Below are 13743 nucleotides of genomic sequence, written 5' to 3'. Positions count from 1 at the left end.
CTAAAACAGTTCCCAGAAGACAGCAGCTTAATAAGGTATGCATATTATTTTAAAATAAAATAAAACTCCAACTGGTCCTGCTCCTGGTGGCCTTTAGCACAATGGCCAATAAAAGAAAAATAAAAGTGCGTATAATATTATTATCAATAATATTATATAAATATTTTATATATATTTATTATAATATATTAACTCTTGGTTGGAATACTAACACAAACCAAAGCTTGGTACCTGAAAAGCGGGAAGATCAAGAGCCGCAAAGCTGTTGAAGAAACGTAAACTCTGAATGGCCACTTGGATGGTGTTCTGGGTATAACTCTCCTTGGGACTGGCAGTGCTGGGGTCTGAGATGGTGCCATGGAAGAGAACACAGTAGAGCATGTGCAGAACTCCAGCCAGGTCTGTGGCCTGAAGAGCAGCTGTCAGCCCCGTGGGATCCTGGCGATTATTGTCAAATATGCTGTATGACCTGACAAAGAAACATTCAAGTCTTTTAGAGAAATTTAGTTAAAGGATGTTACCACTTTTATAGGTCAAATGGAACAAGACAAGCAGACCGTTAAAAGCAAACCATCTGAGTTGTGTAATGAGGTAACAAGAAACCTCAAGGAATAAATGGAGCCCTCGCCACCAGGCTGCTGTAGCAGTGGCATATGAGCACTCTGCAACCAGTGCTGAGGTTCCCACCACCCTCACTACACTTTGAAGGAGAAGTAGTTCCACTTTGTTCACTGCATAGATCTGGGAAAACTGCACAAAGTCTGTGAGAGCTCTAGGGAATCAGAGACCCAAAACATGTGAGTTTCCTTTCTGGATACATAAAGGGAACCTTCTCAGGGGAGGCAGCTACCAGGAAAGCAGGAATCCTCAAAAATCTGGCAATGTGTTGGGACATTTTACCTACTTTTGGAAGCACTTTCTAACATCAGAGTACTGGGAGGACAGGTTGTGTGGGTGCCAGAGCCCCAGAAATAAATGTTGGATTACAGCTATATAAGTGCACTGTGAAATAAGCTTAGCAACTGAGGCAGGCAGTGATTTGGATGAGCAAGAGAAGAGGCAAGTGCATTGGCGAATGAATTCTTAAAATCAATAGTAAAGCTGCAAGGATTTGCTAAATCCACCTATATTCAGGTATACATGAAGCATCTAGGGACCAAGAGCAAACAAACATGGCTGCCAAACATTCATTCACCTCCCCTCTCCCCCTAGAAACTGAAAGAGTCCTCTTTAATAAGCAACCACCTTTTCCTAACTCATTGGCAATATGCTTTAGGTAGGGCCCCTCTTATTTTTTTTTTTTTTGGCTCAAGGGTGCCAAGGCCTAAGGTTAAGCTGTATATTATTTCTCTGGCTGTTCAGCATGGTTCAGAGATGGCACATGTCTTACTCAGAGCTAGTGGGAGAGAGAAGGTTACTTTTGCTGAGATGCTTAGAAAGAAGTCCTCACTCTTTCATCTACTGGGTCTGAATGTGAGAAGATGCAAGACCTGGAGCTGTGATCCACACTCTAACCACTGCACAAACCCTCAGGTCTCTCAATGCTCTAAGTGGGCCAGTCACTTTCTTTCATGAGACTCAGCTTTCTCTCTGAAAGGGAAGTTTTAAGGCCCCTCTTAATGTCTTCCTTTAATATGGTATGGTATGTATAGTACTGAGCAGAAGTGATGTTATGTCTTTGTCATGGGACGATACCATGCCCTAGTTTTGAACACTAACACAAGTTTTCTTTTATAGTTTATCATTCCTTTCAGCAGAAACCTGGGATGGAAGAGAGTCATGAAAGATCTATGCTCACCTCATCATCTTGCCCAGAAGCACTCAAAACATACCACAAATTAAATATGAATTAGGAAGTGTTGTTTGGCAAATTTCTAATATCCTCTCTACTTTTCTCAATTCCTAACTTATTTTTACCAAAGGGATAGTTTTGTTTATTTTAATTTGGTAGTTGCATCAAAGTAGAGTTTTATTCATAACCACCTTCAACATTTACTTCCCTGAATGTATATACAATTTCTAATAATCTAAGAATGTATCCTGTAATAAGACATCCTGATATACTCTGGTTCTCAAGAAAGAAGCTCTCTTATGAAATACTGTCATCTCATTTATATGGCAGGATTTGCTAAGTACTTTCAAATCTTTCATTTCACTTCATTCTTTTTTCTTTTGCTTAGTGCCTCACTTTTGCTGAGGCTGGCTTTGAACTCGTGATCCTCTTGCCTCAGCCTCCTGAGCTTTTGGGATTACAGGAGTGTACTACTGTGCCCAGCCACTTCATTCCTTTTTTTTTTTTTTTTAAATATTTTGTTTTAGTCAAACACAGCTTATTTATTTATTTATTTATTTGGTGCTGAGGATTAACCCAGTGCCCAGCCTGTTCTAGGCAAGCGCTCTACTGCTGAGCCACAACCCCAACCCCACCTCCCAGCCATTTCATTCTTATTACAGTTTTTCATGGTTGGTAGGAAAGTATTATTCTTCCCATTTATACACAAAGCAACAAAAATATGCGCATATCAGTTGAGATGCTTTAGGGTATACAAATTTGTAAGTGGCAAAGGCAGGGGTACCATGCAGGACTTTCGACTCCAAGGGCAGTGCTTTGTACATGGACCAAAGCATCCAGTCCAAACAAGAGGTGATCTCTTGTTATCTCCTTGCTTTCTCTTACATCAAAATTTGCAATTAAGTGAATATTGTTAAAGTACACACATTATAATGCAATTGTGTATCATCATGAGGAGACATTTTATCTTTTGGAACTCAATAAAAACACAAGTTTAAGAAAGGATATTTATTTGCTTATAGGCACATCTGATTCCTTATACAAACTTCTGTTAGCTAATGTCAGTTGGCCCTTACTTCCTTCCATTAAAGCTGAAAGAGTTAGGGGTCAGACCCTAACTAGAGACATGAGTAGAGATTAATGTGTCTGAGTTTATTATATAGGTTCCAAAAAGAGGCCTGTGTTTGTTTAAAACTGACTGCCTTTTAGAACCAGTGACAAGACAGAAGACATTTTTCCCTGAAGCTAATTTCTAATATGCTCTCAGAACCTCAAGAATGAGTGACACCATTGCTGGTGGCAAGAATTTTACTGTTCTGTGATTCAGAATGCTGACTTCCCTCTTATTGCTTGTACTGCTTTAAAATAGATTATTAGTATATTCTATTGCAGACATTCAGTAGTATGGCTCTATCTTTTTTATACTTAATCTTTTTGATCATTTATTAAATGACATAAATTCATTATTTCCTTTTCCAAAGAATAAATGCAAAAATAACTACATAAATAAAGTAAAGGTCATCAGGACAGCTATTCTCTTGCATGGTTATTTAGGAATATACTAATCTGACAGATTATAAAACAACACAGTCTCAGTCTTTTGCAAATATTCTCCTAATAAAATAAAAGTGCTGACTGAGGAAAATCAACTAAGCATTCAAGAACTCAGATGTGGGAATGGTTAAAAAAGCATAGAATACTGCTTCATGGAAAAAAATATGTTCATCTTAAAGTGAATAAACAGAATACAGGGGGACTGGGAAGGCTTATGTGCTACTTTTGGCTTCTATGAGGACTAATGCAGACCTGACGGGACTTTAGAGAATGTTTACTTTTGATTTAGCTTGAAATACAGATAATTTGTCCACGAACAGGCTACTGGCTCCTGTTGGTCTTAACTGTCAGTTATAATCACTTTAAATCTAAATGTTTATAATAAAAAAGTAAAAGGCCTTATTCACATCAAGCACAAGTTATATAGATTTCTTTAAAAGTACATGAAAGATGTAAAAAATCAGATATGAAATTTTTCATACTACACAAAGATCTTCTAAATTTTACTGAATTTTAAGGTGTTTTTGTTTGGACTCCAGATCTGGAGATCTTAGTGGGATATTCACTTCTGTTCATTACAGCTATATTCAATCAGGAAAAACCATAACTGGGCCATTAATATGCCTACACACTGTGTGAAATCCCTACTTTGCCTTAAATGAGACTACAGTTGGGCAAAAACAGCAGGGATTTGTGTGGCCATGAATCAAGGTCCATCCACTCCATCTTTAGTATTATAAACCACTCATATACCAGGCCTTCGTTGGTCTAAAATAAGAAGCTGGGGCAGTTTTAAAGTCCCTCTCCCCTCTATGTTCCTGGTCTGGCTTGGTAACATCTTCTCTGATCTCTGTCAGTGTTGGGGATCTTCTAGACTACTCTCCTAGCTTCTTGGATTTTGGTTTTGTTCATGCCTTTAGTTCTGGAATCCCTGAGGCATCCTAAAAAGAATGCCCCATTTTTAGCCTCTAAAACTAGAAACAGCACTCAAGATCTGCATAGTGTTGGAGTGAGATTAATTAACTTACTTTTCCAACGATGGATGAGAACTTCAGCGTTCAAGGAGAGGTGAACTTTTTTTGCAGAGGTATTCCAGTTTTTGGCTCTTACTTCCTGGGATAATCCAAGAAGCCAACCTGTTTCCAGTGACATCACAATTCACTATGTCCTTTCCTTATAAAGCTTAAATTTTGTGCAAGAAGTTACAAATAAACTAGTAAATGTATAATATGTAATGTACAGTATGTTAGATAGCATAGTGCTAGAAAAGAGCAGGGAACATGTCTTAGAAATGTAAAAGCAGTGGTGTGTGTGATGCTACTTTATATAGGGTGGTTGGGGAAAAGCTTTCTAAGGCATTAAATAGAATTCTATAGAAAGGGAGGAAGGAAGCCAGTGGATATCTGGAAGAAGGATATTTTATGTTGGGGAGCAGGAAATCCCAAGACTTGGAGGCAGGAGTATGCATGATCCCTCCAAGAAACAGCAAACAGAGCAGTGTGGAAGGGATGCATGCAAGGATACTGCAAGGATCTTACTGAGGGAGATGGGGAGCCACTGGAAGTTTTTGATCATCGAAGTGACATAAACTTATTTAGGATTAAAAATGATCCCCGTAGCTCATAGGTTGAAAAGTCTTTAGAAGAGCCAAGGCAGAAGCAGGGAGACCAATTAGGAAGTTGTTTCAACCACCCAGGGGAAAGATGAAGGTGGATCAAGAAGGATGGTAGCCATGGATGTGGCAAGAAGTTGGTTTCAGAGGGGAAACCGACAAGACTTACTGATAGACTGTATATGAATGTGAGAGAAAAAGAAGTAAAAAATGGCTCACTGATATTTGGTACAACTGAAAAAATAAGGTTTTTATTTACATAAATGGGGAAGAAGTGGAAAGAGCATGCCCAGGGAGGAAAACCATTTGTTGAATTAGATATCTACTAGACACATCTAAGTGGAGGTGATAGATTGGTAACTGTGTAGAATAAGCTTCCCAAGGGTAGAGACTTTTGTCTCTTTTATTTCACAGATATACCCCCAGTGCTAAGAACAATGTCTGGTACAGAGAAGTAATTCAATAAACATTTGTTGAATGACTGACTAAATATATAAGCCTGCATTCAGAGTGGTCTGGGTCTGAAATATTTGGGAGTCATCAACACACAGGTGGTATTTAGGATACCCCAATATTTACAAGTTAGGAGATAAGAAGGAACCACCAAAGGAAACCAAAAATAGTAACTAGTGGGCTAGGAGGAAAACTAGAAGAGTGTGGTGTCCTAGAAGCAAAGTGAAGATAGTTTCAAGAAGGGGGAAGTAATCAGTAAAAAAGTTTACCCCAAAACAAGGGCTAAAAACAGGATGAAATACATAAAATGATTTTTGAGTCTTACTTTTATATTTTATAAAAACTATCTGTATGTGTTTAGGATGGGAAGAGGGAGAGTGACCGGGGATTGAAATACAGTTTGTGAACATAGCTGGAGTGGGTGGTTGGGGGACACTTAGCAACTTAGCTGCCTATCAGTTCAAAACAGGAACTCTAGTGTTGATTACCGTTAAATACAAGCAACTTTGGCTCACAGGAGTACAATACACATGACAAGGAAAGCTAAGTTTTGTTCCACTGCACTGTACGACTACTCTGACAGTGCTGTGTCCAGCTCCAGGTGCTGCACTGATTCAGGACAATGACACATCAGAATGTTCCCACAGAAAGTGATTTGTGTGGTAAAAGTGTCTGAAAACAGTGTCATCTTACGAAGATTTGAAGGAACTTGGCTCAGAACTGGAGGACATGAAGATTATCTTAGAGATGGAGAGGTACTACCCTTGGTATTTATGACCCCCAGAGAAGAGGAATTATCAAAAGGCAAGGAATAGATAAACTTATAGATTTTTTTCCTAATAATTAGAAAGTGAACTGGACAGTTTTGTCAACTATTGCATTTTGTTCCCATCCTAGAGGAGGAGGAAGATCATGTCCAATGAAGCAGCAGAGGGCATTCAAACCTCAGCTGGGCATGAGACTGGATGATATCTAAGATTTTGTTCAATTCTGGAGTGTTGGGCTGGGGATAGTTTAGTGATGGAGCACATGCCTAGCATGTGCAAGGTCCTGGGTTCAAGCTCCAACACCACAAACAAAAATAACAATAATGCTGGAATGTTATAAACACATATGAATCTACTTAGAACATTATAATCATTCTCTCTCTCTCTCTCTCTCTCTCTCTCTCTCTCACACACACACACACACACACACACACATGTGTGCACAATACCTATCTATCTCCCCCTCAGCCCTTTCTTATGTAATATGGTACATGTAGAAAATAGTTTGTTTAATGAAAATTTAATTTGGGCTCTATTGAAGGAAATGGAGATGATTAGGCAGACAGGTAAAGAGAGAAAAGTCAAGGTGGTGTGTGTGTATGTGTTTGTGTGTGTGCGCACGTATGAGTGTGCACTCTAAGATGGGGCATTTGGTTAGAGAAGAGGAAAAATATAGGGGCAATTAAAAAGTGAGAATATTAGGTAGGGAGAAGCTCAGCTACATATAAGAATTTCCAAAGCACTTGACTTTGAGTTTCAGTTGAACTCAGAGGAACTCAGGAGGAACCCTCCTGAGGAGAACAGGATAGATGGTGAAAACAGTTGCTTAGGATCCACAATCAGGAAGGGCAAGACCAAAAGAACACCAATGGGAATGGAAGGTAAAGGGAGAAGCTGCTAAAAGACTCTTGGGCTCTGGCAAAAGTCTGAAGGGAGACCTAGAAAGTGGCAGAGTTAAGAAGCAACCGGTTTAGACAGTCTTGGTAAACTAGAGATGAGTGAGAAAGAGGAGAGTGGAGCCTACAAGGTGAGAAGGCAGGCAGTTCTGGGTAACTCACAAAAGGATATTCTCCTAGATCTGAGAATTGTAGTCTAGGATTGTTGTCTCTCAGATAGGACACTTCTGAATTTTCTAGCTTCAGTTTTCTCATACTGGAAAAAACAAAGGGCACTGTGCTGATGAGTTGGTTTTGGCTAGTCTAACTGATACTTTGGGCCTCTCTTTCTTATCTTTAGGATTTGGCAGTTGGGCTGCAGGGGCTCTGCCAGAGGCTACAATGTCTCTTGCCTGGAAAAGGAACTTGCTTCTGCTGGGTAACTGGGTAAGGACTGTCCTATCAGAGGCTGTGTGATGATCACACAATTTTTTTTCCTAATAATTAGAAAGTGAACTTGATGGTTTTGTCAAATATTCCACTTTATTCCCATCCTAGAAGAGGAGGAAGATCATATCCAACGAAGCAGCTGAGGGCATTCAAACCTCAGCTGATCAGTTAGGAGGATCTAACTGATCCTTCTGGCTTTCATTCTTGCCCCTCTAATCCATTCTTTGCAGACTAAGCAAATGCTCTTTTTCCTTTTTAAGCCATACTCCTGTTTAAAATCCTCCAAATGGCTTCCATTATACTTAAGAGCAAAACCCAAATTTCTAATGTCTGTCCTCATCCCCTGGCCATTAGTTCTCTGACTTCATCTCCTACCACTTACTCATCATGTTCTAGCATCCACCATCTGTTTCTGGAACACACCCACCTTAGGGCTTTGTCATTCTTAGTTAGACTTCTCAATTGAACTTTTACACAGTTGTTCCCTTCTTAACTTTTTATGTCATTTCCCAAGAGAGGGCTTCCCTAACATCTATAGAAGACTCTGACCAAGTCACTCAGCTATATTACCCTGTTTTATTTTTTCATGTCACTTATCAATAGCTAAAATGATCTTATTTATTTATTGGTTTATTGTTCCCTACTTCCTGTAAGACTATAAAAGCTCTACATGACTAGTATCTTACTTACCAATGGATCCCCAGCATCTTTTTTAATTGTTTTTTTTTTAGTTGTTGATGCACCTTTATTTAATTTATTTATATGCAGTGCTAAGAAACAAACCCAGTGCCTCACACATGCTAGACACATGCTCTATCACTGAGCTACAGTTCCAGCCCATGGATCCCCAATATCTTGACAAGTGCCTAGTGCATAGCAAATGTTCAATAAATTAGTAATGAGAAAATATTTGCTAAAAGAATAGAAGAAAGTAAGGTAGACTTGATCTTAGCAAGGCATGCCAAAGGAATGAGGGCCTTGGATGTCTCCTTCATACTTTACATGAGGAGTGGATGGATGGCCCTTCTTCCTGTGTTAAAAGTAGACTCAAGAAATGGGGTCCTGGCATAGGTCAGTGGTACACACTGGTATGTACTAGCTCTGAAAAACTGTTTCCTGATACTTTATTTATTTCTAGCCTGGTGCAAAGTGCCTAAGGGTGAGGATATTTATATTTAGTTTTTTTTCCCCTAGGGAAATTTTTTTTTGCCCGCTGATACTAGGGATTGAACAAAGGGGCACTCTACCACTGAGTTACCTCCCTGGCCTTTTTCTTTTTTTTTTTGAGACAGAGTCTCACTAAGTTGCCAAGGCTGGCCTTAAACTTGAGATCCTCCTGCCTTGGCCTCCCCAGCTACTGGAATTTCAGGCATGTTTCACCACTCCTGGTTTAGGGAAATATTTTGATTGAAAACATACACACCATATAAACAAGGCAAGAAAACTAATGAATTTGAAATTACAGAACTATTGGGTGAGAGGTATAAATAGTATGTTCCATCTCATATTTCTGGGACAAGCATCTCTTTGAATCAGATAGGTCTGGACTGGATTCTAAGAAAAGTCAAAGATGACTAAGGTTTTGGATCTTAAAATCTTTTTTTTTTTTTTTTATTAAACACATTTTATTATTTTTGACCCACTTGATCCACTTGATCATAACAGTCACACATAGGCAAGAAAAAATGACCCTGTATTTTAGATATCATTTGTATTGATTTATAAGTCTTCTTTCTTAGTTCTGATTTGTATTAACCTGTAATTTCCTTTTTGTTTTGTGTTTGGACTAATGCTCAATCAATGAAGGTGGTGAGTTTAGAGAAGCAGCTGTCAGTTAAATCTAGCTGGAGCCGCGATCAGCGGTGCATGCCTGTAATCCCAGTAGCTTGGGAGGCTAGGGCAGGAGGATTGCAACTTCAAAGCCAGGCCCTAAGTAACTAGGTGAGACCCTATCTCTAAATAAAATATTAAAAAAGGGTTGAGGATTTGGCCCAGTGGTTAAGCACCCCTTGGTTCAATCCCCATTACCTGCCTCCGCCCCCTCAAAAAAATCTTGTCAGATGACTGGAATAATGAGCAGAATAAAGCAGTCAGGAGGAATAGATTACTTTAGGTGAAAGCCAATGAGCTCAAGATCTGATATTAAATATAAGTTCCTGGTAGAAAGTGCCAGTAGGAATTCCAAGAGGAAATGTCTGCCAGTGCCTTGTTATGAATATGGTTTGTGCCTTAACCTTACTAGGTGTGGCTTGATTTACTTTTTTCCTACTTATATTCTTTTATTCCAATTTTGCACCCTCCCTTTTGTTGAGATCTTTTTAGAACAAAGTGGGTATAATTATTATCTATCTCACTTTAGTCAAGAGGTCAGAGTGACAATCTGTGCTTTACAACACAATACTACACAAAGGTTTTCCTTTTTAGATTCTGCCTCTTCAAAGTCCTTAAGTATTTTGCTTGCAGTTGGATTCTCAGCCAATGGGAATCCAACTGCAAGCATATCCTGGATACAGGCTGCTGCGCTCAGCCTGGTGAGCATTTCCATGTACCCAGGGTCTGTCTTTATCATTCCCTATCTGCTCTGGCAAGTGGGCTGGGCCCAGCTAGTCCCTCTTTCTCTGGCACAGTGGTTAGCACAATAGTGGACATTCATTTTGAACTGCACCAACGAAGTGATCATCTTTCCATCCCTGAAGTCAACTTGGGCTTATATCAGCTGGAATAGATCTTTCAGAAGTCTCTACACTAGCACTTGCCCAGACATGAGTATCAAGGCGGCCCAGAAGTTCTTGTTTCTGTATTACTTTCACTTTATGGATCTGAAGGATAGGGGAAGTCATTCCTTATTATTAGTCTGGAGGCTGTTATGGCCCCTTGGACAGTGTGAGCAGGAATGCTGAACGCTTCTTGGGAGATAACCCACACTAGCCCAGGGCATAGTAAGGTATCCACTAAATGTTGCCTTCCTGAGTTCCAATGACCTAGTCCTATTGCATTCACTTTATTGCTCATCTTCCAATGCCAGTAAACCTTTTGTCCAAGCCTTCTGACAACAAATGATTTAGGAGTTAAGACAGATGATACTAAAAGATAGGGTGACAGAACTAAATAAGACATTCCAGAGAGAAGAGAAGACAGCTGAGAACAGGATATTGGGAATTCATTTATCTTTGGGATAGATTGGAATGTACAGACTGTGTACACACACACACACACACACACACACACACACTCACACTTTTTTTTTTTTTTTCATTATTAGGGATTGAACCCAAGGGAGCTCTACCACTGAACCACCTCCGCAGTCCTCTTTTTATTTTGAGACAGATCTTGCTAAGTTACCCAGGCTGTCTGGGAACCCTGGCTGTAGTCTTCAAACATATTTACAGAATAATTTCTGGTCTCAAGCTCTGCTAGGATATTCGTATTCCCTATTAAGGGACCAAGTCTATTTTCCTCCCAATGAAGCTGGGTGGGACTTCATGACTGCCTGGGTGAACAAAATGGAGTGCAAGCAATGCTGTGTGACTCCCAAGACTAAGTCATTAAAGATGATGATATGGTTTCCAACTGATCTATCACTCCAGGAGGCTTGCTCTTAGCACCCAGTCATAACCCTGTGAAGAACTGCAACAATGAAGTGATCATCTTTCCATCCCTGTAAGTCAACAAATTAATATGTTTAGGGACTCCCCTGCTGACACCCAGCACCAACCACAGACATGTAGGAATAAGTACTCGAGATAATTGTGACCTCAAGGCCCCAGACAGGATAGATCAAAAGTAACCCACCTTCTCTGTAACTTGACAGAATTCCTTATCTATAGTTTGTGAAATTAATACATGGTTATTTCATACCGCTAGGTTTTGGAGTAATCTGTATCATAGTCTACCAACTGGACCAAGAAGAAGAAAAGCAAAGGAAAATGTGAGGCATGGTGAGACCAGGGGAGTTCAGGGAGAAGAGGAGGGTTAGTTTAGTCTGTATGTCACCAAGGAGCAAGCAGGAATAGTACTATCAGGGAGCCATAGGGAGACAGGATTTCAGCTTGGCATAAGGAGGGATTTTTTTTTAAATATGAAAAATTCATCAGTGACAGAATAGACTCCTTAGTAAGTAATGAATTCCCTGTCACTGGATATATTCAAATTGAGACTGGGAGGGTTACTGAAAGGATTCAACTGTGAATGGAGGACTGGAGAGATGAATTTAAGGTTCCTTTCAGTCAAAAGAATGTGGTAGCAGATTAGATCAGGGATAGGAGGGGGGATGAACAGAGATGATGAGGTCTGAAGCCTGAGGCCTGAGATAGCAGTGACACCACATAAAAAGAGAGACCTGAGAAGGGTTTCCAGACATTCTTTCTGTTTCTTTTGTCTCCTGCCCAGACCACTGTCAATGGCCCCTCCTATCTTCCCCTCCTTTCTAAAACACTCTTTCCATGATGCCTGATTAATGTTCCCAAAATACAATTCCTACCAGGTCATTTCCCTGCTCAAAGGTTTTTTTTTATTTTTAAATATTTTTAGATGAACACAATAACCTTATTTACTCTTATGTGGTGCTGATAATCAAATCTAGTGCCTCACCTGCATTACCACTGAGCTATAACCCCAGTCCGACTGAGCTACAACTTCGCCCTCAAAGGTTTTTAATGACACTTCTGCCACTACCCACATCTTAGTAAATTATTTTATGTAGTTTACGAAGTATTTTTACATTTATTATCTCATTTGAACCTCATTATCCTCTGGAAGGCATTAAAATCACAAGCTATACATCTCAAAATTCAGTTAAAGTACTTTATTCATTCTTTGTATATTTTTCTACTTTGATGTCTTTCCTTATAATATTTTCTTTGTCCACTTTTTTCTCAATTCTCTTTTTTTTATTAGCTAAACATGACATCACAATGATCTTGGCAATTCATACATTTGAAACAATTGGGGTATAATTTCTCATTTTTCTGATTGTACAGATTGCAGAATCACACTGGTCATCAATTCTCTTTTGATCCTTCCCGTCATTCAAGGCCTTGGTTAAATTTTAGCTTCTCTGGAAAACAGATATTCCCTCATTAAGAGTGATCTCTTCTTCCTCTGAACTCTATCAATAGTAGCCAACATTTACTAAACATTTACATGTCCCAGGCAATATGGTAAGTCCTTTTCTTTTTATTTTTGGTACTGGGGATTGAACCCAGAAACATGCTACCACTGAGCTAAGTACTTGGCACTTTTTATTTTTAAAAAATATTTTTTAGTTGCCACTGGATTTTTCACTTTGTTTATTCATATGTGGGTGCTGAGGATTGAACTCAGGGCCTCACACATGCTAGGCAAGTGCTCTACTACTGAGCCACAACCCTAGTTCCAGCCCTTTTTATTCTGAAACCAGGTCTTGCTAAGTTGCCCAGGCCTCAATTTGTAATCCTCCTGCCTCAGCCTCTTGAGTAGCTAGTGCGTGAGCCACTGAACCTGCCAGTGTTAAGTGCTTTTACTGTGTTGTATTTGGTCTTCTTTATCACTTTCTGTCTTGTACCATGATATTTGTATATGCACCTCTTTTCTCCTAATTACTTACAAGATCCTTGAGGACACCTTCAATGTCTGAGTCATTTCTGCTTTCTCCCAAGACTAGCACAAGGCCTGGCACAGAGAAAGTACTACATAAATATTTGTTCAATGAATGAATGGATAGGCAGGCAGACAGAATTAAAGTTTACCTTTGCTTCAACAAATGCTTTGGAAGCATCCTTAAACACTTGAGAAGCACTCATTTATATCCACATAATTAATGGACTATATTTTAAACTATTCTTATCTTATAGGACAGGTTTTCTAGCTTTGGCTAGCACTTTCTGTTAGTGTAGTTTATTGATGTGAAAATGAAGAATACAAATATATATATCAACAAATTTCCTTTTGTGTTAAAAATATTCTAGAATTCAGAATAGCCTCTAACCAATCAGAATTACCAAGTTTCACACACCCTCTCTCTCATCAGTGTAGTTATAAGGATTATAAATTCTTTTACCATGATCTACTACCTCCCAGCCATCATGCCTAACGTAGTTATGAATGCAGTAAATGACTGCTGATTAAGTGAAAAGCCTGTGTTGGCTGTAATTTATAATTACTCATTACTGTTCTGATCCTATTAGTTCTGTTAAGGAGTTAGCACCTTAAGGGGCATTCAGTGAGCCTCAGCCAATAAGAAGTTAAGATACTGCCCTGAGA

The 13743-nt window shown here is 39.3% G+C and overlaps 1 protein-coding gene across 11 annotated transcripts in view; it reads right to left on the bottom strand.

Moving 5' to 3' along the window:
* Scaper (S-phase cyclin A associated protein in the ER) overlaps positions 1 to 13743 on the bottom strand; it is a 447154-nt gene that overhangs the window by 35505 nt on the left and 397906 nt on the right. For 9 of the 11 annotated variants that reach the window (XR_013090777.1, XM_076851161.1, XM_076851163.1 and 6 more), the window contains one exon: positions 232 to 469. Coding sequence is in view for 10 of the 11 variants with exons in the window: in XM_076851161.1 (XP_076707276.1) it covers positions 232 to 469 (238 nt within the window). In the remaining variant the exon portion in view is untranslated. Of the gene's footprint in view, positions 1 to 231; positions 470 to 4374; positions 4423 to 13087; positions 13120 to 13743 lie in introns of those variants that run through there. The other 2 variants (XM_076851165.1, XM_076851166.1) reach the window with 2 other exon arrangements.

Source organism: Callospermophilus lateralis, chromosome 3 (assembly GCF_048772815.1).
Source record: "Callospermophilus lateralis isolate mCalLat2 chromosome 3, mCalLat2.hap1, whole genome shotgun sequence".
Lineage (NCBI taxonomy): Eukaryota > Metazoa > Chordata > Mammalia > Rodentia > Sciuridae > Callospermophilus > Callospermophilus lateralis.
This window is presented reverse-complemented; position numbering and strand designations above follow the sequence as displayed.